Raw genomic sequence first — 26,716 nt, 5'->3', positions numbered from 1 at the left:
AGGGGGAATCAGAGGAGGGAATCAAAATGGCACAGGAGAATCAGAGGGTGGATTACCATTTTAGTAATCCCTTTGGATTTTCCTGTGTCATTTTGATTGCCCCCTCTGATCCTCCCGTGTCATTTTAAGTGATCCCCCTCCCCCCACCCCTGTGCCACTGAACACCTTCACCAGACATCCCCCCTACCCCTTTATCAGACATTTACCCCCTGGGGCCTGCCTAGGGACTGTCACTGGGCTTGCTGGGGCCTGGATCTGGGCTGGAGCAGTGTCTGCCACTGACTAAGAACCTTCAGTCATCATGAGGGCAGCTGCGAGCATCAGGTAGTGTCATCAGAGACAGACAAGCACTCACCACCTTCGCCGTGTCCCGTCCGCTCTAATCCGCCTGTTCTTCTACATGCATCTGCAAAAGTCTCCTCCTCTCTCCCACCCTGAGCTCACTCTGACCTCTGCTCTGTCTCCACACAGCAGTGATGTCAGGACTTCGCATAACGTCACTGGTTGCTAGACGCCAGTCAGGGCGGCCCTAGCAACAAGTTTACAGTAAATTAATTTTCATTTTGAGACGGAGCCTAGAAGGGGCCTTATTTTTGGGAGGATGCCCTATATTTCACTCAGAAGGAAACCTGTAAGTAGGTCTTATTTTCGGATGATGTTTTATTTTCGGGGAAACACGGTATTATCCTATATAATAAAAGCCTAATATGCTAAGTGTCTGACTTTTGACAGTTCAATCAATTGCTATGACATGCATTGACCACCAGGGGGCATATACTCTGATGGGTAGGTTAGCTTGCTGCTGGGGTCTGGCTGATTGGGACTGGGCGAGATAGGCCAGACACGCCCTGGAGCACTCCTGCAGTCCCTCCTCAGCCCCAGTTGTGTACTGGTGGGGTCCCTCTGCCTGGCCTATGGGAATTAGGCTGAAACTGACTCTCCGACATCCGCTGAGGGGTCGCAGTTTGCGAGAGGGAGCAGGCCAGGCCAAGAGACCCAACCGGTGCACGAATTCGTGTATCAGGCCTTTAGCTATACATAAGGAAAAATGTATATTGTATATTGGTATTGTAGCCTGCACCCTATCCCAATATAACACTTTCATTTCTTGCTTAAAAAAGGTTATATTTCGGATGAATAATCAATACAGCAGGTCCTCAAATAATGTTGTTTCATTCAATATCATTTTGTTATAATGTTGACAAGGAAAAATAAATTGATTCTCAGCCGAAGCTACTGACTGTGTGGAGTTCTCCCCACATATGTGTGGGTTTTCTCCAAGTATTCCAGTTTTCTCCCACTTCCCAAAGATGTGAATGTGCAGTGAGTTGGCTTGTCTATATTATCTCAGTCTGAGTGAGTATGGATGTGGGTACTTCTTGCAATGGAAGGGCATTCCATCCAGGGTGGGTTCTCACCTTGCACCCTGAGCTACCAGGATAGGCTTTGGCCACCCTTGGCCCTGTTCTAGGATATGGATGTTAGAAAATCATTATTTTACTTGTTTTTATTAATCTTTCTTAAATGTCTGTATATCTCACATTTATTTCAGTACTTAATATTAGAAGTGTTTATGTCTCTATTTAGAAGTTTAGTGATGTTTTTGTGACCAAAAATATGCTGAAGGAACATAAGAATTATTGATAATTCTTATCTATATCAATTAACCTAAGGTAAAATTTATTTTATTATACATTCTTTCACTTAAAGTTGCAGTTTCCACAGACCTATTAAAAACGTTCAGTGAGGACTTACTGTACAACGTTCTGGGATTTGTCTTCCAGAATTTAAGTAACAAGAAATTGACAAGTCGCATTGCTTCCTATGGAGTAGGAGAAGGTCAGAGGAAAATCTAATGCAAGCAGAAAAGCCACTTAGTTCTTTAAAAGGCAGTTAAGTTATGCTCTGAATCCCAAAGGTAAGCCCTGAGTTCCAGGAGAGGAGCTTTCACCAGGCACCAATCTCTTGCCTCCAGTCTCACTGCTATAAATGTGCAGCTCTTTGGCAGAAAAAGTCTCACTTCTGGCGATACCAGTTTCATATAATCAGCAATTTGTAGATGAAAAGGACTGTGGAATGTTAAAACAGGAAGAGGCCAAAAGTTCACCTAAGTCAAGCCCCTCCTTTTATAGGCATTTTAACCGAGGCCCAGAAACACGTGATTCATACTCTGCTTCCTGTGCGATACTATTTGCAGGTAAAACTCAAGTTTAGATGATACAACATACTCTCAGAAAGACATTAATCTTCCCTAGGCAGGTGAGTTATGCTGTCAGAAGGAAAGCATGTCCTTTAATAGAATAGGAATGGAATGAGTCAGCTAGAGGTAGAGGAAGGACAAAGCCGTTACCTCCCAGAGCTGGAGGTGAAATGTTAGCTGTGTCCACTGTTAGTTCTGCCACGCAGTTGGGTGTAACTGAGCTTCCCTGCAGAGATCTCGGAGTTCTGGAAGGTTAAAGGATCCATTGCAACAGGCTTGACCTTTTCCACAGCAGGCTTTCTAAATGAAACAAGAGAAATCAGGAGCACCTCAAATAAGGATGGTAACTTTCATAAAATGTCTAATAAACCACAGGGACCATCCCCAAAGTGGAGTAGGATGTGGATATCTGGCTGCTTTGTAAATAAGTTAATAAGACTAATCTTTATAAACTCTGGACCATGTTTAGTCTGCAGACTTAGACTCCATAAGGCATCTTCTGCTACCATTGTCAAGTGTCCTGCTTACTATGATTTCTAGGAAATATGAAGTAAGTTCTTCCACTTCTGCTTAAAAATAGGTCATAAGCTAGTCTAGTTAAATTAATTTCTTAAATAGTCAGAAACAGATAAAAACGGAATAGTGTATGTAGATAAGACCCATAAAAAATTTAAATCTTTCAGTGTTTTACCCACCTACCCTTTCTGGGACACAGGATTGTTCTACATTCAGGGTGAGAAGTGTTTCAGACCCTCATGGTATTTGCTTTTAGGTCAGCTGAGAAGAGTTACTGAAAAGAAGAGTTTAATATTACTTCTCAGTAGAAATTTAAATAATAAAAAAGCAATAAATTCAAGAAAAAACTATGGTTATATTTCTATTTAACCTCTCAGTTTCTTCATCTGTAAAATGAGGAAAAAGATTATCCCTCAAGTTGGGAGATCTTAGCTAAAATTTTTTAAAAAACTAAGAGTGAGATTTTTATGGCCATGAGATTGAAATGAAAAAGGGGGGAGGGGGAGGGCTAAGTGTATGGTAAATAATGCAAAAAAATAAAAACAAAAAGCCAAGGAATACTTATTTATTATGATGCTACATGTCAGTAAATTTCAAGGGTGATGTTGGTCAAACTAAATTCATGCTTTCCCAGCTGGTGTGGCTCAGCAGTTGAGCATCAACATATGCACCAGGGGGTCACGGTTCAATTCTAGGTCAGGGCACATGCCTGGGTTTGCAGGCTCAATCCACTGTAGGGGGCGTGCAGGAGGCTGCCAATCAATGATTTTTTTTTTCATAGCAGCTTTATTTTATTTTATTTGATTTTTTTAAATTAAATTATTATCTTTGTACATATACCATTACCCACCCTCTCCCATCCATGCCCTCCCTCCCCAGAGTTTTGTGTCCATTGGTTGTACTTATATGCATGTATATAAGTCCTTTGGTTGATCTATTATCTCCCCCAGATCTCCCTACCCTCCCGCTGCAATTTGACAGTCTGCTTGTTGCTTTACTGTCTCTATATCTATCTTTTGTTTCTTCAGTTTATAATGTTGTTTATCATCCATAAATAAATGAGGTCAGGTGGTGTTTCTCTTTCATTGACTGGCTTGTTTCACTCAGGATGATATTCTCTGCTTCTCTCTCTCTCCCCTTCCCTTCCTCTCTGAAATCAATAAAAATGTATTTTAAAAAATAAAAATAAATTCATGCTTATAACTTACAAGATACATTTTCTGCAAAGTGTATTAACACAAGATGGGCTCTTTTCCGTATCCTACATGTCTACTAAGTTTGATGTTCTACTGAGACCTATATAAGTGTCCATATTGGGAAACCAGAGAATGAAAGGTCAATAGAAAGTATTGAGGCTGACATGATGCCAATATCAAAGGAACAGCATAGAACAAAACTGTTCTAATTCAAAAGTATATCCACATTTTTTTTTCCACAAAAGCTTAAAGAAACTATTTTCTTTTAAGAGGAGGAAATGTGGCTGATAGAAAAGTTGACATGAGAAAACAGAATGTGAACTTCAAATGCTTATTCCTGACCCTCCTGGAGATTTTGAAGGTGAAACAAATGGAACTTCAGATACTAGAGGTCCTGAGCAATGATAGCCAAGAAAGGCATTCTTGAGAAGCTGGCCCAAGGGTCAGCAAAACCACTGCTTCTTTCTCCTCTGGTACACAGCTGAGCATTTTGTTTATAAGCAACAGTATTAGGTTGTAAATGTATATAAATATTTTAGTTTTAGCCGAAACTGGTTTGGCTCAATGGATAGAGCGTTGGCTTGGGGACTGAAGGGTCCCGGGTTCGATTCCAGTCAAGGGCATGTACCTTGGTTGCGGGCACATCCCCAGTAGGGGGTGTGCAAGAGGCAGCTGATCGATGACTCTCTCTCATCGATGTTTCTAACTCTCTATCTCTCTCCCTTCCTCTCTGTACAAAATCAATAAAATATATTTCAAAAAAAAAAAAAAAAGAGGGTTTAAAATAAATAAATAAATAAATAAATAAATAAATAAATATTTTAGTTTTAAAGAGAAATTTTTAGAATAATAAAAACGAGTTCAGCTTTTTAATGATCCCTCAGTAAAGTTTAATGGCAAACATATATAATTCACCAATCAAAATTAAGCTTTAATTTTTAAGCTTTTTTACATACAGCTCATTCTGGGATGTCTTACCCATCTTTCAGTGCCCAGCTTTTCACAAAGGATTCCCTGATAAGCCCAGGCAGAAATTCTCTGTAAGCCTGTGAATTCTAATTTTGTTTGCATTTATCTTTCTGCTTATCTACCCGCCTTCTTCTGTCCTTCCATCCTTTTTCTATTGACATAATACAACTTGCCAGGGCTGGTAGTATTTACTCCCCTACTAGATATAAAGCTCTCAGAAAACAAGGGTATTTATCTTCATATCTCCCTCCCATCCCAGTGTTAAGCACAGTACAGAATTTTTCACATAATAACGCCAAATAACTTTCTGTTGAAAAATGAAATTGCTATAGAAAATTCAAAAATAAAACCTGAAAATTTCAGTGGTACTCTAACATATAACATAATCCAAAAGTCTATTGTTCCATAAAATTTGAAGTCAACTTATTACTGTATTTTCTAAAGTATCAGCTGGTTTGGATGCTAAGTTTATGGCAACTTTATAAGGAGCTACGCCATTGTTTTCCAAAATAGTTATACCATTTTACATTCCCAAAACAATATATGAGGAGTCTAGTTTACAAATATTGTTTTTATTCTGTGTCTTGTCTTTTCTTTCTCTTATCAGAGTCTTTCAAAGACTAGAATTTTTAATTTCAATAAAGTTCAATTCTCCAATTTTTCTTTTTGAATCATGCTTCTGGTATTATATCTAAGAACACTTTAGCTAACTCAACACCATAAAGAGTTCCTCTTATCTTCTAAGAGTTTTATAATTTTAGCTTTTATATTTAAAAATATAATCTATTATTAATTATTTTGTGTGTGTGATGTTGAGTAAAATTACAAATTAATCCTTTGACAATGGATATACAATAGTCTCAGCACCATTTGTTGAAAAGACTATCCTTTTGAGATCAACTAAAGGACTTGTATGCATGAATATAAGCCTAACCAATAGACATGAACACCAGGGGGGTGAGGACATGAGTGTTGGAGGGGGTGTTGGGGGATTAATGGAGGGATGAGGACACATATGTAATACCTTAATCAACAAAGAAATTTAAAATAAAAAATAATAAAAATGCTCATATACGATTAAAAAAAAAAAAAGACTATCCTTTTGTTCATTAAATTCCTTAGCACCTTTGTCAAAAATCAATTGACCATGAATGTAATGGTTTATTTTGGGACTCTCGATTCTGTTCCATTGAACTATATGCCTATCCTTATAATGTACATTTTTTTTTAGACAAATTGCGTTGGCTAGAAGCGCCAATAAAATGTTGAATAGAAGTGGTAAGAACAATATTATAGCCCTGTTCTAACTTTATTTATTTATTTTTTTAAAATATATTTTTATTGATTTTTTACAGAGAGGAGGAGAGAGGGATAGAGAGCTAGAAATGTCGGTGAGAGAGAAACATCGACCAGCTGCCTCTTGCACACCCCCCACCGGGGATGTGCCCGCAACCAATGTACATGCCCTTGACCGGAATCGAACCTGAGACCTTTCAGTCCGAAGACCGACGCTCTACCACTGAGCCAAACCGGTTTTGGCCCCTGTTCTAACTTTAGAAGGAAAGCATTTGGTTTTTACTATTAGATATGATATAAGCTATACATTTTTTATAGATGGCCTCAATCTGGTTGAAGAAGTCTCCTATTCCTATTTTGGCAAAAGTTTTCAAAATGAATGGATGCTGAATTTTGCCTAGTATTTTTTCTGTATCTATTAATTGATAATGTAGTTTCTTTTTTTTTATTCTATTATACTAATTGATTTTCCAAATGTTAAAGAAACCTTGCACTCCTGGGATAAACTCCACTTGCTTTTATATGTTGCTGGATTTAGTTTGCCAAATATTTTTAAAGGATTTTTACCTCTATGTTCATGAGTAACATTGATCTTAGTTTAAAATTTTTTCAAATGTTTATGTTTTGTTTTGTTTTTTAATTGTGAGAGAGAAGAAGGGGGAGAGAGAGAGAAATATTGATTTGTTGTTCCATTTATTTACGTATCCATTGATTGCTTCTTGTATGTGCCTAAGACCATCTGAAAACACAGATATTTACATTACGACTCATAATAGTAGCAAAATTACAGTTATGAAGTAGCAACGACCCTGCTAGTGGTTCTCAACCTGTGGTGACCCACAGATTGAAAACTGCTGCTGTAGAGCCTAAGACCATGAGAAAACGCAGATATTTACATTATGATTTATATCAGTAGCAAAATTACAGTTACGAAGTAGCAATGAAAATAATTTTATGGTTGGGGGTCACCACAACATGAGGAACGATATTAAAGGGTCACGGCATTAGAAAGGTTGAGAACCACTGGTCTAGAGGTCTTTCTCATTCACTTTAGTTCTAAAGATAAAAGATAATTATAATGTTAGAGATATAGGATTCTATGACACCCCTCCCCCCAGTTAAAACCTTATTTTGTAAGTATTTTGAATATTTTAAAGACATTTTTGCTTTTGTCTGATATTAGGGCTTTTGTTTCAGATTTACAGATTCCAGTCTGATGTTAGAAGATTATTCATCCAAATATAGCCCCCAAACAAAGAGAGCCAAGAAGAGCCTTCTCTCTGGGGAGGAGAAGGAAAATTTGCCAAGCGACTATATGGTACCCATTTTCTCAGGACGGTGAGTACGCATTCTGTTCCTGGCCTTGATTATAATAAAATGGAGAGTAAATGTCAAGTAATAATAATAATAATAGCAGCTACCATTTATTGACCATTTACTATGTACTATGAGAAAGGTCTGAAGAACCTTGAAACTCTATGTAGAGGGAGATGTGATCATTGTTAAAGTCTTTGCCATCACATTGGATGGCTACATGAGAAAAGAAAATGATCAGTAACTTAAAAACAACAACACTGATTTCTATGCCCTAACCTGTTTGGCTCAGTTGATAGAGCATTGGCCTGCAGACTGAAAGGTCCCAGGTTTGATTCCGGTCAAGGGCATGTATTCGGTTGTGGGCCCAATCCCAGTAGGCAGCTAATCAATGTTTCTCTCTCGTTGATGTTTCTAACTCTCTATCCCTCCTCCTTCCTCTCTGTAAAAAAATCAATAAAATATATTTAAAAAACTGATTTCTAAAAGGAAGGGAGAGAGAGAGAGATAAAAATATTAATGATGGGAGAGAATCACCAACTGGCTGCCTCCTGCACACCCCACACTGAAATTCAAGCCTGCAACCCTGACCTGGAACTGAAGTTCAACCATCGAGCCACACGAGCCAGGCAGTAATTCTACTTATGTAACTAGTTGAAATTAGAAAGAGTTTTGGATGCTAGTGAATAAATACTATACCTAGTCACTATAGAGTGAAAGAAAGATTCAAAACTCTAAGATGTTGGATGAACTGAAAAACAAAATAAAATGATATGTTTAGGTAAATGGAAAATATCTTGGTTGCCTGTGTGGTTTTAATTATTATTCATTAGGAGGAAAAAATGTTAGAAAACATAGACTAAGGAAAAGAATTACATCATATTTTGATGTCTGGCTTATATTTGTTGAATGTAGAATAGATTATTGGAGGTAAATATCAAACAAAATAACCACTGAATCACAAGTCTGAGTAATTTCTCAAGTCTGAGTAACGCCAAATTTCTGTGTTTATAATATAAACATGTTTTTTGAACGATAATAATATCCAAAGGAATCTTGAAAGAAAACTTGTCTGAGACACCAAATTAAAATTTAAGGGGAATTTTGTGAGCTTTCACCTGTTGATTTTCCTTTGAATGGAGGAGTATTAACAGAGTTAAGGTGATATTCAAAATGAGGTCATTCTCTCAGGAAAATGCTGTCAGGAAATTCAGTAGGCAATAATGTAGTTATGATCTTTGCTTTACTATGATTTTCTTCCCCCTGCTCTTTGATGGCTCCTTTCTGAATCGTTTCAGAGGCTAATGTCATAATTGCTCTGAACCCAATTAGGAAGATAAGGGAATAAATAATATTCAACTTTTAGCCTTTTATTTGATATCTTTAATTTTTTGATATCTGATTTTTAAATGAACTCTCCAGAGAAACATGCTTATATTACTAAGTATACCTGCCCAGACTTAGCCTCTTCACAGTTAGTGTAATATGTACTCACATTTGTTATAGGAGATGGGCAGGGGAGAGGAGGTGAAATATTTTATTTTTTATTTCTGTCCTCACTGTCCTAAAAAATTATTTAAAAACCATCAACTTAGCATTAACCCTCATGGCATACTTCTCTACCTGTGTGGCATGAAATGAAGTTTTCCACTGTCTTCTCCCACCAAACAATTTTGTGTCTTCAAGGCCACTCTCAAGAAATCATCATTTATAAAATAAACTGTGATAAAAGAAAATGTGAATTAAAAATAGATATTATAGATTTTATTTCCAAATCTCCTTTATTTTTTAAATGGAGTCATCTCCTATATTTATTACTATTTTGAAAATAATACTTCATAATATGTTTACAGTATTAGCAATCTAAGAGAAGGATGGGAAGGAAATGAACATTTGTTGAGTACCTATTGTTTTCTGGGAATAATACTTTATAGAAACTATTTTGCTAAATCCCCAATATAGCCCTAGAGAGGTATTAGTATATCAATTTTTGGAAAAGAAAATCAAAGCTCAGTGACTTGTTACAAGTCTCATGGCTGGTGATAGAAGAGCTGAGAGTCCCCTTAACACTGGGCAATGTAACATACATGTGTTGTATGTATATTTTTGGAAAATACAATTTCTTTGCATGGCACTTGAAAATTCTACTTCTTACACTAACATACTTTGAGTTTTCTGTGTCACCACAGGTTTTGAGTTGAGACCATCAGAGATAATCACAGCATCAGGGATGTTTTAAATTTATTTTAAACAGCATATGTTTGTCAGCATGTTAGCATCATATTATTGTACCCAGATTATAGCAGGCTTATCACTGACCTGCATTTATATTTACTTAAAGGCAAATATTCTTGCTGTTCTGGGTTAAAAATATTTTTTTAAGTGTACTTGAGTTTTCATGTGAAATACTTAGAACTTTTTTGAGGTTAAGTTTATTTGTAAATGGAAAAGGCATGGAGATTGTGACTCTATTCTGCCCTCTAGAGCTATGCCAACATGTCCTCAGAAGTAATGTGAGCTTAAAATTAATGTTCTCTTACATAGTGTTATCACAATTCAGGGCAATACTAGCACTGAATATAATCCATTATTATATATATTAGAGACCTGGTACACAAAATTCGTGTGGGGTGAGGGGGTCCCTCAGCCTGGTCTGCACCCTCTAGCAATCAGGACCACTGGCTCCTAACAGCTCACCTGCCTACCTGCCTGATTGCCCCTAACTGCTTGCCTGCCTGCCTGATCACTCCTATCCCTCACCTGCCTGCCTGATCACCCCAACTGCCTCTGCCTCAGCCTCTGTCACTGCAGCTTCGTCAGGAAGGATGTCCGGAATGACATCTGGAAGGTCGTTTGGCTGTCCAGTCTAATTAGCATGTTATGCTTTTATTATTATAGAAATTGAATCATACTAGGAAGTTCATTTAAAATATTTCTATTGTATTTTAACCTCTATAGAGAATTCCAGGCACTTTCATATGGTTTGTTTTGTATTTAGTTATTAATTCATTCCCAATCTCATTAAAAGAAGAGAAGGAGAGGTAATTATATTAAGACACTAAGCTAAAATTGTTCTTTTTATCTTTTTCTCCTCCTCAACTATACTGTATATACTACTAAATTCCTTAGTAGAGACTGGGTTATTCATATTTGGAACAATAGAGATATCGAAAATGAAATTACAACTTATTAAGTTTAGTAAGAAACAGAGTAGATTAGTTTTGTCTACCAGATATTTTAGTAATATTCCATAAGAAATTCCAAACTTGGGAAAATGTTGACTCACATTCTTCAACAATTTGCATAGATTCAGGTGCCAGGAACTTGTAAATACAATGGCAGTGTTTGCTTAAATTTAGAGGTAATTATTATTGTAAGAAAAGCAAATATACAATTCTGCCTTGAGAGGTTTAGGGAGACTCAATTTCAAAAGAATCTTCAATCTAATCAATATACTTCCTCACTGAAACATCTAATGGGTTCATAACAAAGGTATTGAAAGAGATAAAAATAATCCAAGTATTTTTGACAACATTAATAAACCATAGCACAAATTCTATCATAAACTACTGCAGAGCACTTTTGGATATTACTACTCACTTGCCATTATCATCAATTATAAATAAAAACAAGTAACTTTTATAAATGTCACTTCAAATGCAAGTTTTAGCATCTCATTAGAACTACTTATACGCCGTATTTTCTGGCGTATAAGACGACCCCCTAATTTTACAGTTAAAACATAGGTTTAGGCCTATATTCGCTGTATAAGACTACCCCCCACTTCAAAGAAAAGACTTACTTTGCCGTCAAGATCTGCAGGTAATTTTTGTGCAATTTTGGTCTTTTGCCCCCAATTTTCGGTTGACTTTTTTTCTGTTTCAAAAGTCGTCTTATATGCCGGAAAATACGGTATGTGCAAGTACAAATAAACACCATCATATTAAATATATACAAAAAAAAATATATATATATATATATATATATATATATATATATATATACACACACACACACACACACACACACACACACACACATATATGCACATGAAACCTTTATTATTTAGAAAAGAAATTCAGTAAGCATAAGGATCTCATGTAAATTTAGAACTTATTTATACATGCAATAGCTCTGGCCAGTGCCTTACATCACTGTTATAGAACTGAGTTATAGAATCCAGATTAAGCACGTTAGTCATGTATCAGAATCACAGCACACAAACTGCATTTGATTTTATAGTATCACTAAGAGGCCTGGTGCATGGGATTCGTGCACTTGTGGGAGGAGTGGCCTGCGGGGATCGGCCTGCTGTGGGAGCGCTGCTCACCCCGGTCAGCAGAGAGGCGCTCCGGCTGTGGGAGTGCACTGACCACCAGGGGGCAGCTCCTACACTGAACTTCTGCTCCCTGGTGGCCAGTGCACATCATAGCAATTGGTCGACCAGTTGTTCCGGTCATTCCACCTTTCTCTCGCTGGGCTTTTATTATATAGGATGTTTTCTGAAAGGAAGTCATAAATTAAACTTTTATTATGGATTCAATCATATTTATACACACCAAGGAAACGACCATGGGCAAGTTATCTAGCTTCTCTGAGCCTTATCATATATCTAAAATTGAAATGATAAAGTTTTAAAGTTTACCTCATAAGGTTGTTGTGGTAAAATGAGATAACGTGTGTAAAAAGCACTTGGCAAAAGTCCAGGGCCACCAAAGATATTATTATCATTGTTACCACTTTTTGTTAAGGTGACAATCACTTCATATGTAAAGAGTTAGTTCCTAATTAACAGGTTTTTCTATCAAGTTTTCTTTGGGCATGGTGCACAATGTCTGAGGTCTGGTAGTTGGAACTTAGTAAAATTAGGCAATGTTATCACTGCTATCCATAATATCTATATTTTGCCATTGTTATATTCTAGCCAAGTGCATGTCGGTGGAATTACAGACACAGAAGAAGAAAGAATTAAAGAAGCTGCTGCTTATATAGCCCAGAGGAATCTTCTTGCTAGTGAAGAAGGAATCACAACATCCAAGCAGTCCTCAGTATCGAAACAGTCTTTGTCCACTCTCCACCAGGAGGAAGTTTTTGAGAAGAAGTCAAGAAAAGTTGCACTTCGAGAAAAGGCAGAACACCTGTCACTAAGAAAAACAGTAAGAAAAGACAAGCTAATATAACTTACAAAAGTAGAAATGCATGTTGTGTGTGTGTGTGTGTGTGTGTGTGTGTGTGTGCGTGTAGATAGAAATTGACTTGTTTCAAAAGAAGAGATATGTGATCTTGTGGAGAAATAAAACTAAAGAAACTAAGAAGAAAACATCAAAATATATTTTCTTCTTTTTAAAGAACACTCTTTAATATTTCATTTAATACTGGTTTGGTGGTGATAAACTCTAGCTTTTTCTTATCTGGGAAGCTCTTTATCTGTCCTTTGATTCTAAATTATAGCTTTGCTGGGTAGAATAATCTTGTTTGTAGGTCCTTGCTTTTCATCATTTTGAATACTTTGTGCCAGTCCCTTCTGGCTTGCAAAGTTTCTGTTGAGAAATTGAGTACCACATTTACCTACTTAGTACTGCCATCTTGATCAGAATAAATGGTGTATTTATTTTAAAAAAGGAGCAAGGAATATGCATTTGACTTAAATATAAAAGTCAGGTTCCAAATAGAAGAATTATAATTTTGGTTTTTGCTTATTTTAATAAAATAAGTAACTCTGATTTTATAATATTTTGATTTTTTTCCAGTTAGAAGAAACTGAGGCATTTCATAGAAAGATGAATGAAGATCATCTTCTCCATGCTCCTGAGTTTGTCATCAAACCTCGTTCCCACACTGTTTGGGAGAAGGAAAATGTAAAATTACACTGTTCTGTATCCGGTTGGCCAGCACCTCGTGTCACATGGTATGTTATCTTTTTGAAAACTACTCCTAAAATCAACTATACAAAATTATCATTACCTCTAGTGAAAATATTCAGCATTATAAATATGCAGGATTCATTGAAAGCATTTACAAATTTTTATAGATTTTTAAAATAGTGAAGAAAGTATACTGGGATTAATATTTTATGTATGGGAAAAACAGTCTTGTATACATTATGATACATACATTATAATTATACTGGAGGCCCAGCGCATGAAATCGTTCATGCCCCAAGCCTTAAGCCACCTCACTCACCCACCACAGTGAGCCAGGGGGCAGGACCAAGAGATGGTCAATGCATGTCATGGCAACTGGTCAAGCAGTTGTTCCAGTCGTTATGTTTATGGTCCCTGGCCTTTTATTATATAGGATTATACAGATGGGTCTTTATCTTATAAAAGTGTTAAAATTTTATCAACATATTTACATACAAAGACAATGTATATCTATAATTGCTATGGATCATAAAAATTTGTTCTCATAAAATATAGATATCATTTTGTGATGAGAAGCAATATTGCCTTTTAAAAAATAATTAAAACCCAAAGGGATCCAACTCTACTAATCATCTGATTTGAGGTCTCAATGTGTTTTTTCTAAAGCCAAGAAAAAGAGGGGATTTGATGGTAAATATCCTATATTATAAAGATGTAATATGCAAATTAACCCTCATGCCCTCACAAGATGGCTGCCTACCAGGCTGGCAGGGGAGTTAGTGAGGGATGACCCAATAACTGAATAAGCAGACTATGTGGGGTCACCAGGCCAGCAAGGGCTTAGTGAGGGATGACCAAGTGACTGAATAGCAGACTGTGTGGGGTGACCAGGCTGGTGGTGAGGGGGGCAGTTAGGGGTCACCAGACCAGCAAGGGGGGGCAGTTGGGGCAACCAGGCTGGCAGGGGGGGGGCAGTAAGAGGTAACTAGGCTGGCAGGAGGGGACAGTTGAGGGTGACCAGGTTGGCAGGAGGGGCAATTAGGGGCAATTAAGCTGGCAGGGGGGCAGTGAGCGGTGACTAGGCTGGCAAGGGGGCAGTTGGGGTCAACCAGGCCAGCAGCGGTGGCAGTTAGGGGCAACCAGGACAGCAGAGGGGGGCAGTTGGGGGCCATCAGGCTGGCAGGGGTAGGCAGTAAGGGGTGACCAGGCTGGTGAGGGGCAGTTAGGAGAGACCAGGCTGGCAAGGAGTGGGCAATTGGGGGCAACCTGACTGGCAGCAGGGGACAGTTAGGGGCAACCAGGCATGCAGAGGAGGGCAGTTAGGGGCAACCAGGCATGCAGGGCTGGGCAGTTAGGGGTGATCAGGCTAGCACGCAGAGGCAGTAAGGGGAAATCAGGCCAGCAGCGGAGGGTGGGGGGGCAGTTAGGGGTGACCAGGCAGGCAGGCGAGGAATTAGGAGCAAGTGATCCAGGATTGTGAGAAGGATGTCTGACTGTCGATTTAAGCCCGATCCTTGTGATATCCCCCAAGGGGTCCCAAATTGGAGAGGGTAATGACTGGTCTGAGGGGACTCCACCCCCCCCCCCCATGCATGAATTTTGTGCACTGGGCCTCTAGTTACTAAATATGGGGCCTGAAGGAATCTTCTTTTCATAAAGAATAAATGCTCCCTTTTTCTTTCCATTATATATGGTAACAAAACAAAAAAAAATGTGCCAAAACCGGTTTGGCTCAGCGGTGGAGCATCGGTCTGCGGACTGAAGGGTCCCAGGTTCGATTCCGGTCAAGGGCATGTACCTTGGTTGCAGGCACATCCCCACTAAGGGGTGTGCAAGAGGCAGCTGGTCGATGTTTCTCTCTCATCGACATTTCTAGCTCTCTATCTCTCTCCCTTCCTCTCTGTAAAAAATCAATAAAATATATATTTTTAAAAATGTATACACACTTTGAATGATTACAAAGTCAATATTTATTAACATACAGTTCATTTTCAAATTTTAAAAATATCTACAGAAATGAGTAACTTTTTTTGTCAATGACTGTTTTTAAACTGATGACCATTTTGGTCTAGGAATTGCTGATAATGTGAAGCAATGGAAATTGCAAATATCAAGAATCATTTTGTGCGGTACTTGTATGCCCTCAGTTTATCAACTGTTGCTGTTATGTATTGTAAACACTATCCTTTTGTAGCCCCATAAAAAGCCTAGTGGATACATTTTCTTTGTAAGCTTAGTCTGGCTTCACCCATTATTTCAAATCAATTAAACCCAAAAAGGAGTGAAAATTGAGTTATCAGCTGTTAAAGCATTTATGGGGGGACACTTTGTGACCCCCCAAAATGTATACACACTTTGAATAATTATAAATGTATACATACTTTGAAAATGTTTGTATTTCAACCGCATTTTCAAACATATATATATATATTTTGTTGGTTAATAATAGGAATAATTGTGTGATAATGCTTCATGTAGTCATGCTGCCTCTGTTTGCGACAGTTAGGTCCTTAGCCATGTATTTCAAAGGCATGTGTGCCTGTGCCTGGCTCCCTAAAAGCCCTTTCCAAACTTGACTCCAAGTTTCCACTAGGCACCCTCGGTCATGGAAATCCCTGAGGTCTAGCAAACGATACGCACATGCAGCAGCTGCTCTTTTGTCAGTCCCACGTTGTTTTTCTTAATAGGCAGTATTTATATAATAGCTTGTACGACAGGTTATATATTGGTTTAAAAGGCAGGGGAACATTTATATCTGTATAGTCAGGAAATTCCATATCCACAGTTTCATGTCCACGGATTCAACCAACTGGAGAATGAAAATATTCTGGAGGGAAAAAAATCCCAGAAAGTTCTAAAAAGTAAAACTTGAATTTGAAACATGCTGAGCACTGTGCTGAATCCATGCAAATGAAATTATGTGTAGGCATGCTTTATTGTAGCCTATTTGCAAATATAGATTACGTGCAAACATTACACCATTTTATATAAGGGACTTGAGCATCTGTGGATTTTGGTATCTTCAGGGGTCCTGGAACCAACCTCCTGTGCATACCAAGGGAGGGTTGTATTTGTATAAAGGAACTCTGGAAGAAGAGGTAAGAATGGTTGAGAGTTGACCTATGAATCAGGAGGTCATGATTCGGTTCCCAGTCAGGGCACATTACCAGGTTGAAGGCTTAATCTCCGGTGGGGGATGTGCAGGAGGCAACCAATCAATGATTCTCTTTCATCATTAATGTTCTATCTCTCTCTCATTTCTCTCTGAAATCAATTAAAAACAAACAAACAAACAAACACAAACGAAATGAATCTAAGGAGAGCAATAAGCTCTGGGGAAGGAGCTGGGTAGAAGACAGACAAGTGTGAGAAGGAGACTGCTCCCTGTGCACCCTTATACTTTCTGGTTCTTGGACCATACAAATGTATTGCCTAGTCATTTAAAAAAATTATATGAATTACAGTAAAAGAAAATAATTCTTTTTAAAAGAAGAAGAGAATTAAAAAGAGCCAGATTTCACTGGGTTTCCAACCCAAAGTCCAGATCAATTTTATCAATGAGAATATGGATTGTAATCTGCAAGGAGATTCACACAAACTCACTGGAGCATGTGTTGGTATCGGTGAGCAGCATTCATTCAGTCAGTCATTCAACACCTTTTTGAATCTATATGTGGATACTGGGCTAGATCCTTAAGTGAGACACGTAAAATACATGTTTGGAATTCTTCACATTGCCCCTAAGGTTATCGGCAAATAAGGACACTTAAAGAAATTGTCATTAGGCATGATAATAATTTAAAACCTAGGAATGAAATAATAGAAATATATTTTAGAAATAATGTAGATTTGGAAAGGTCTTATTCTATTTTTGAATATAATGAGAATTTATAAATTCTATTATAGATTTTGTATTGAATTTGTTTATAAGAATAGAGTTATTCACAATGTATTTAAATCTAGTATTTGCTGCCATATTAACTTAGGAAAACAACGTACATTTAGAAAAGTTAAAATTATTTGTAATTTTTAATTACCTCCCAACTTAAGGGTTTGGGGTTTTATTTTAGATTTTTTTCTATTTATATAATTTCAAAATCTATTCAAAGGGGATAGATCTCTCTCAGCTCATTGGTTTTTAAATTGGGTAATAACTATTTACTCAAAACATAAGGTTGAATTCTAAGCAATAGTCACTTTTGTGGTGGGATTCAATATGATAAATACCATTTTGCATGCATTATTTGCTGATAGAAAAAAATTAGACTGAAGCCTTTTTACTTGACGATGCTTTATACCACCAAAGACCTTTCATTGTTACCCTTGTATCCAAACAGACATTTGTTTAGGGGAATTTAGTGTGTGTTTTACACACATAAACTAAGAGTTTATTCTAGAAATAGTTATAGTAAAATACAAGCTCATTAATTGTTCATAGAGGCTACATTAAAGTGATAAGTGAAATAGTAAACATCTGAATATTCATGAGAATTTCAGAAACCTCTTGACAAAATATCCCAGGTTGTAGATTGCTTTCCAGAATTAGCTGATGACTGGCCACTTTGGAATTTCACTTTCCAGAAATAACAAGCTGTGAGGCATATACTAATACAGAGCAGGCCAAACACCCTTCCTTTCTTTTCTGACTTACTGCTGAAGATAGCCAATGTCAAGTGACCCAGAATCTGAATGCTTTGGTGACTTCCTTGGAAAACAGAATTGAATTGCTTTTTACTCCTTGCCTGATGCTTTAAAACAGGCTTTTCTTACAGTGACAGCTGGCATACCAGAGGACTAGGAAGAACCTCTAAGTGGTGTGTGTGTGTGTGTGTGTGTGTGTGTGTGTGTGTGTGTGTGTGTTAAACTGATTTCATGTGCCAGGTGGTCACCTTAAAAAAGCCGTTCAAGTGTTAAGTTGGTTAGTACTTGAGAGCAAGGAAGGGGAACAACCCTGGGAGCTGCAAAATCCTGTTTTAACTCAAACTTTATGGAGATATGAACAACATTTTTTGTCAGAAGCCAAATGGACTGTCACCAGTTGTTGGGTCAAGTAGCACATACCACAGCCTTTGGTGTCATATTTCTCCTCTTATGCAAAAAGGAGCGACTGAAAACACCCAACACATGAAAACTGAGCAAGAGGGAGCTTTGAATCAAGTGTGAAATTACCTAGCCTAATTCAATCAAAAGAACATGTCAATTAACAGATTCTACCCTGTCATTTGTCAAAATGAGGAATGTTTGAAATTAGAAGCGGCCAGCAGATTTCTTGTTACAGCCATCTGATCAGATAGTCCTGTCTGCCTGGGGCCCTGTGGGGAGGCAGCTGTCTGAAGCTGCTTCTGGGCTGGCAGGAAGCAGCTGGCGATGTGTTCTATGGTAGGTTATGCCACTACGACTGCCACACAACTGCAATTTTTTTTTCCCACTTAAAATTTTTTTTATTTTCCAATTACAATTAATGTATAATATTAAATTAGTTTCAGGTGTACATCCCAGTAATTAGACATTTACATAGTTTACGAAGTGATCACCCTGGTAAAACCCACCTGACATCATGCATTCAACTGCAATTCTTAAGCCAGTCCAGCCCTCTCGTTTTTAGATATGAGAAAACTGAGACACAAAGAGCCTCAACTTACTGTTTTTATGCGCACTTATTTTAAATTATCCATACCAGAACTCTGTTTCTTTGGCCCAAAATTATGGAGCTATAATTAATCAATTGCATTACACAACAATTCCATTCAATTTCACATACACAGGGTGCCAAAGATGTGCCCATGACTCATATTTCCTTGAGAATGGGAATAGAAATAAATATGGATGAAACACAGTCTCCATTATCAAGGTACTGGGAGCTTAGTGGAAGTGACACATATTTAGCAATAACTTAATAGATTATACCTTGCAATTTGATACAAGTAACACTGGTGCAGAGAGGCAGGAAAAATTAATATTGTGTGGGATCTTAGGGAGGAGTTTATTGAAGTGGCATTGGATATGAATGTTGAAGGATGAATTGGGATTTTGATAAATGGAGAAGGAGAATGATACATTTTAAAAAGTGCAGAAAATGGCCCTCGTGGGGTGACTCATTTGATCATCCCATGCACCAAAGGGTTGTGGTTTGATTCCTGGTCAGAGCACACACCTAGATTGTGGGTTAGATTCCCAATTGAGGCATGTAGGGAAGCAGCCAGTAGATGTTTCTCACCTCCATCTATGTTTCTCTCTTTCTGTCTCCTCCCCACTTCCTCTCTCTCTAAATTCAATCAAAACATATCCTCAGCTGAGGATTAAAAATAAAATGAAACAAATACAAAGTATAGAAAATGGATTTGTGTTTTAGGGGCATAGAGGCTGTGTGCACACACGTATGTGTGAGTGTGCAAGTTGGCAAGAGGAAGGAACTGATTAAAGATTATTTTCTTTCTTTCTCTCCCTTTTCACCACTTTCCCTGATCCCAAACCTCTTTATAACCATTTCCAGAAGTCTGAAGAAATAAAATGCTGCTAGAGAAAATGGAAGCGTCACATGTTATCAGGAGCCAGACTGTCTGGGTTCAAATCCCAGCTCTGCTATTCCTAGCTGTGTGAACTGGGACAAGTTACTTAGCCTCTTCGTGCCGGGGCTTCTTCATCTGGAAAATGATGTTAGAAACCGTTCTGCCTCATGTGGTTGTTGTGAGGGCTGCATTTACAATCTATTCATAAAGCACTTAGAAGCTTGCCTGGCTCTAGTAAATGTTCTGTGTCAGTTGTGGTTATTCATGTTATTTATGTTATCTGTGCACATAAAGTGGCATGTCTGAAAGGAAAACAAGTGAAATCCAGCTCCTCTTTTGGAAGGAAATAGCTTAAGCAGGAGAGACTGGCACCATAGCTGCTGGCTACTGAGACCTTGAGGACATAGTAAAGAATCAAGGTGCCACTTCTAGACTTGGGAGACAGTGTCTCAGGAAGGACCCTTCCATGTAACTTCTCTCTCTGAGGTCTGAGAGGCTTACCTAGAGGTGGGACAGTCAGAAAAGGGGAAGCCTTCAGCTTATATTTGTCAGATTTTTTTTTCATGATTAATATTTTAAGTTCTTCCAAGCCAAGAGCCATGCTTGCTTATGAGTGAATAAAACTCTTACATATAATGAGCTTTTAATATAACTGACATTGTTTTTTCACAGCATGAAATGTTTTATAATATTTTATAAATGTTTTCACAACAAGAATGTTTTATAATAACCCACAAATAAATGGCATATGATAACCCACAAATAAATGTTAGTAGGAAGAATGTTTTACTTTAATCCTACATAGACAGCCAACAATAAAGCCCCTAACACAAAAATTTCCCCTCTGTTGTGTCAACAATGGTCAAGTTTTTCTTTAGATCTTTTACTGAAGGATAATATGCATACAAAAAGTACATATTATATATGAATGTAGAACTTTGATGAATTTCTGTAGACTACACATACCCTGTAACCAAGCACCCAACTTGCCTCCTTGGTATTTCCTCCACCCACCCCTCCGCTCCACTGCCCTCCCTGACCCCAGCGGGAAATCACTTTCCTGACTTCTGGCAGCATGAATGGGTCTTTTCTGGTTTTGCACTTGATATAAAAGCTATCATTGTACTGTGTACTTTCTTGTGTCAGGCTCTTCCACTCAACATTATATATGCAAGAATCAACCACATTGTTATGAATGGTCAGCTTCTTAAATGTACTTTTTATGATGAAGAACAGGAAAGTAAGTGCATTGAGGAGTTTTATTGCATTAACTGTGCATTTTTATTTAATCTACTGTAGACTTGCCTTTGTTGAACAGATGTTGCTGCTGACTTCAGTGCCATGTTTACAGGTGTTCCTTCAAGAATTGTGTGTGCTTTTAATCATGAAGCTATTTGCATACACTTCAACTTACTTCCTCTTGTTCCCATTGTCTCGTAGGTATAAAAACCAGGTGCCAATAAATGTCCATGCAAACCCTGGAAAGTATATTATCGAAAGTCGATATGGAATGCACACGCTGGAAATTATCAAGTAAGAAGACATCAGGGTCTGTGTGTGTTGCCTTACAGTGTCTCATGGAGGCATTTCACCTCTCCAATAACAGCTATTCCCCCTCCTTGTTCCCAATGCAGCACGATCACCATGGGGGAGCAAGCACATGCTTTGCTTCTCTAGGTGCCTAACTAAGAATGATATGCATGATTCATTCTTACCAAGCCCACTTTACCTATTAAAGTGATCTTAAATTTGAATTTAGGCAAAGATGAGAAAAAATTCACAACTTTTTATCTTTTATATGCTGGAGAGTTTTTCTTAGATATCAGTAAGAAAATAAGTTATATAAATAGACATTAATATTTAATTATTTTTTAGTGTTCCAAATCATCATCATCATCATCATCATCATCATCATCATCATCATATTCTTTTGCCTTTAATTAGTAAAGGCCATGAAGGTGGGTGGATGGCAAAGAAAGGAAGTAAGCTGGACTAGGAGAAATTGCTCTTTCCGTAAGCTCACCAGGAACTATGGAAAATTATCCACCTGCACTATCAACCTGTAGATGGAGGCAGGGTGGACATTAGGATGTTTTTAAAGCAAAATTCAAAAGCAAAACCCATATTAAAATGTCTAAGTCCTCAAAAGTTTATTGTGTCCCCTCAGATGGCTTTGCAATCCAAAAAAGTTAAACAAACTCCCACCATCTTCAGTTCACATAAAACCATGACATGCTGAGATGTCAAAGTAAAACCCACAGCATTCTGATCTCAAAAGATTTAGAGCCTTCTCTTTAGATCAGAGCAATTGACCTGTGATGCTGGGTTTCAAAGAGATGCCTGGCACCATGTGACACCACCAACCTCTGACCCTGACCTCAAGTCATGTCAATTCTGCCGGTCAGTTGTTCTATAGAGACAACAGTGAGTAACGTGGTTGCTTGATAATTAAATGTTATGAGAAATACAATTGCATCGACCCTCCTGGGGTTCTATTCATGTCTGTGAAATTTCAGTAAGAATTAAGTTTTTATGCCTGGAACTAAACTTTCAGGGACAATGAACAACACAGACACTGGTAGTGATAAGACACAAAATAACCTGCTTGGTAATCTTAGCCTGTTCATCTCTCTGTGTGATCATTGTCTCCCTAAATCCATTATTAAGACATCCCAATTTCCGTATTATAACTCAGAGGACCTTCCAAATGGCAGTTCTTGTGTCGTGCTGAGGGCCAAAACTCTAAGTGTGGCCTGAACCTTAGTAGAATTAAGGGATGAGTAGCTTGTTGTATTTTGAGGCTAGAATCACACATTAGGCCCACTGGACCTGGTCTGGGGCTCAGGGAGGCCATAGCAATCTAAAAGGAGAGATTGTTTCTTTCCCTGTCGCCCCTAGACTGAAACTCACCCTGAGGGAAGCCAGCAGGGAAGCTGTGCCCTCAGTTTATCATAATGCTCTTCATGCTGCAATGTATGTGCTTAGCATTTTATTAACGTTTTTTGACATTAAAAATGAACCCGGGCAAGGGTCACAATGGACTCCAGGTCTTCTCCCTTTCTGTGCTGCCGGCTTGAATCTGCTGTAAATCTCATGAACTATTGTACATAAAATCCCACAGGGAGCCAGATCAGAGAGCAGCTTCTTCAAGAGATCCTTAGAACCAGGCTAGCCACTGGTTTACAGTGTGCCGTGGTAGCAAAGAGACCCTTGCAGGAGCAGCTAGTAATTACAGGGCATGCCACTGTGAGGGCCACGCGTTTCTCTACGTTCTTTCAGGTGTGATTTTGAAGACACCGCTCAGTACCGGGCCTCGGCGATGAACGCTAAAGGAGAGCTTTCAACATACGCCTCGGTTGTGGTAAAGAGTAGGTTTGCTGGACTTGTTTTATTCAAAATGCACTTTTTAATAATTTTTTCTGATTGCTAAAAAGCTAACTAGAAGAACCTCACATGCATTTCTGCTTTCTCTTCTAGGATATAAGGGAGAGTTTGATGAGACTCGCTTCCGTGCTGGGGCTTCCACCCTGCCCCTCAGCTGTAAGTTTAAAAATAGATTTGCTAAGTGCCATCTCCATTTAAAATTCAGCATAATAGGCTGCACACCTGAAACTAATATAATATTGAGTATTATTAAAGTAGAGATAATAATAGTACTTACCTAATAGGGTGATCATGAAGCTTGAGTTAACAGATATTAAACATGTGGAACAAATTGAACTCAATAAATGTTAGCTTGCCTTTTCAAATTAATACTAAGAGATCTTAGGAACAGAGATGAAGCATGAAAGAAAGGGCCCAAGTGTTGGGAGTTGAGCAGTTATAGGTTTGAGTTTTAATTTCCCATGTGATACCTTTGAAACCTTGTCATTAGCTCTGTATTTGTGAACTTCTACATCCCATCTGGAAGAGCGGAAAAACTAATATCTATGCCATGGGGTTTTTGCAAGGATTAAATGGCATGCTAATGGTAGCTTGCCTGGCATATAATAACCCACAAATAAATAGTTGTTATTTTCTCAAGTCCTTTCCTTTGAGAAAATAGAAAATAAAACCTGGGAGACTTTTTGATGCATGCATTTACACAAGCTATAAATAAGACATTTCTAAGAAAAATATTTTTAAAGTTACAATATTTTAAACTTTTCATTTTCCCCATTGACATTTCTTGTAATACATCTTTTACTCAGATTATTAAAGAAACTAAAGCAACTTCTGAAAAACTAAATTTTTATGATGAATTGATATAGCTATTTGTTACAAGCAACAAAGTTTAAATGAACTCAGAATCTAAAATTAAAAGTGCATATGTATATTGCAACTAAGTCTAAGCTAAATGTGGTATTAATTTATGTTTTATATAAAATGACCTTTAAATTATATTAATTATAAATAAGCTTTTCTGACCAATGAAGCAAGAATTTTCATGTATAGAGTTTCCATTTCTCACAATGTGCTATGTACTTCTTTTATAAGACTTCATTTTTGCTTAGATAAATTATTTGATCAGCATTTGTTGTGACTGCTCTCTGCCTGTGGTTATTAAAATGCTTGTGTCTCTTTGATGAAAAGAAATAAATTGCTGGTATTTGTTTTTGTTGTACCCAGTTGCCGTGACCCCTTATGGCTATGCGTCTAAGTTTGATATCCACTTTGATGACAAGTTTGATGTGTCTTTTGGGAGAGAGGGTGAGACGTTGAGTCTAGGCTGCCGTGTAGTCATCACCCCTGAAATAAAGCATTTCCAGCCAGAGATCCAGTGGTACAGAAATGGTGAGCCTTGATAATGAATTCTCAATTAGGTTCTTATTCACAAAAGGTCACAGACTGGGCTTGGCACTGGAGCATGAATGTCTATTAGACTTTTTCAGGGTTGGCAGAATTTGAACATTAAAGGATGTTTTAAAAGATTTTTACACATATATTAAACTAGCAGAACTTCTATAATATTTGTGAAAATTATAACTTACTGCTAAGTAACATGAAAAGGATTACCAAAAAATGTTGTTTTGCTATTATTGTAAGTTGGCTATACATTCATTTTATAAGTTACTTTTATTTATTAAAATAAATGGAAGTTTATAAACCAGTGGGATTAGGAAACATGTCAGTTGTGCATGGGGTCCCTGGGCAGTCTGGGGCAGCCTGGCGTTCCAGGGCAATGGCTGGGACCTGGGCTGGGCTTAGACTGAAACCAGCATGGTGCAGCAGCAGCACTGATGTGGACGTGTCCCTAGAGGAGGAGAGGGGCAGCATGGGAGCCATCCATGGAGGCCATCTTGCCTGTCTATCCCCACGACTTACCTTTGAGGAATCTGCATAGATATTAACTCCCTGGCCTGAACACTGTCAAGAACTGTCAGCAATCAGACACTAAACTTTGTCAGTAAAATATTACAAAATAAATGTGTGTACATAGACATTGCAATAATGCATGTAAGGTAGTTGTTAGAATTCTTCAAAGAATTTAGAATCTCTGATTATGAAAATTTCCACAACATTGCAAAGCAACTACGTAGAGACTTAGAAATAGAAACTAAGTTTAAAGATTGTCCCATTCAAAAGAACACTATTTTTGTATGAAACTTTGGATGAAACAATTATTAACAAGTAAGATCATTTTGAAATTAATTTTCCCTCTTAATTGAAGAGATAATGATAGAATGCATAAACATGTGTTTGAATTATATACAAACCATGAAGTCATTTTCAGTTTCTTGTATGGCCACCACAAATTATGGGACATGTTAAAGAAAACATTAAGATGTAATTATGTAAATTACATTTAAAATTAAATTTAGACTTACATGAAACTGATTTGTATGGGGATTAAATCTTTTTAGAAAAATTGTTCTTCAAGAATAATCATCTCTAGAGTAGTAAAATTTATATTTTGAAATAGTTTATCAGAAAGTTAACTTTATGACACCCTAACTATGAGACTATTTAATATAAATTTATGTAACACCATAACTAACACTCTTAACAGCTGTAATAATAGTGGCATTAGCAGAAGAATTCTTCTCAAAATGAAAAGTTTTCAAATTTTCTTTGTGATCTTGTATTTGTAAAGCATGAGCGATGTTGCTTTCAATTATATCCACTTAAAATGAAATTGTTAAAGGTATGAATTTGATGGCGTAATAACTGAATTTAAAAAAAATCAAGCCAGAAATATTATCATTAAGATATCACAGTAATAAAGTATTATTTTTTATAAAATCATGGCACAAAAATATTAGTTTTTGTAGTTTATATTATTCCTATTACATTTTATAAGTGATAAACTATCTTTAGAAGAAAAAGCCTTATACTTTTTAATGTACTTTTTTCTCTGCTCTTTGAACAAGAGACCTTTCCATTTTATTTGCATTGGAGGTTATGCATCTGGCACTGGTCCCTTGCTTCTGATCTAGTATTTTTACCAATATAAATATGGCAGAATGACTCAAAGCCCTAGAGAAATCCTCTTATAGTCAAATAGCCTTCAATATAGAAAGGGAGAAATAGAGAAGGGTAGAGGGAGGGAGAAGAGAGAGGTTTGAAGGGGAAAGAGGAAGAAGGGAGAAATAGAGAAAAAAAATCAGTTAATTTGCTGACTTCTCTCGCCAGGAATACCTGTTTCTTCATCAAAATGGGTTCAAACCCATTGGAGTGGAGAGCAGGCATCACTGACATTTTCTCATCTCAATAAAGAAGATGAAGGCCTCTACACAATCCGTGTACGAATGGGAGAATATTACGAACAATATAGCGCTTACGTCTTTGTTCGAGGTAAGACCTAGCAGAAAACATCTTTTTTTTTTTTTTAAATATATTTTATTGATATTTTACAGAGAGGAAGGAAGAGAG

The 26,716-nt window shown here is 37.4% G+C and overlaps 1 protein-coding gene across 3 annotated transcripts in view; it reads left to right on the top strand.

Moving 5' to 3' along the window:
• MYOM1 (myomesin 1) overlaps window positions 1-26,716 on the top strand; it is a 108,937-nt gene that overhangs the window by 9,265 nt on the left and 72,956 nt on the right. For all 3 annotated transcript variants that reach the window (XM_084888079.1, XM_084888077.1, XM_084888078.1), the window contains exons 3-10: window positions 7,375-7,515; window positions 12,416-12,647; window positions 13,242-13,399; window positions 21,305-21,397; window positions 23,144-23,232; window positions 23,342-23,404; window positions 24,473-24,637; window positions 26,477-26,638. In XM_084888079.1, the coding sequence (XP_084744205.1) occupies window positions 7,375-7,515; window positions 12,416-12,647; window positions 13,242-13,399; window positions 21,305-21,397; window positions 23,144-23,232; window positions 23,342-23,404; window positions 24,473-24,637; window positions 26,477-26,638 (1,103 nt within the window). The remainder of the gene's footprint in view (window positions 1-7,374; window positions 7,516-12,415; window positions 12,648-13,241; window positions 13,400-21,304; window positions 21,398-23,143; window positions 23,233-23,341; window positions 23,405-24,472; window positions 24,638-26,476; window positions 26,639-26,716) is intronic.

This window comes from Pipistrellus hanaki, assembly GCF_964339955.1.
Source record: "Pipistrellus hanaki genome assembly, chromosome: 6".
In the NCBI taxonomy this organism is placed as follows: domain Eukaryota; kingdom Metazoa; phylum Chordata; class Mammalia; order Chiroptera; family Vespertilionidae; genus Pipistrellus; species Pipistrellus hanaki.
The sequence above is the reverse complement of the archived record's forward strand: the minus strand, read 5'-3'. Positions and strand labels throughout refer to the sequence as shown.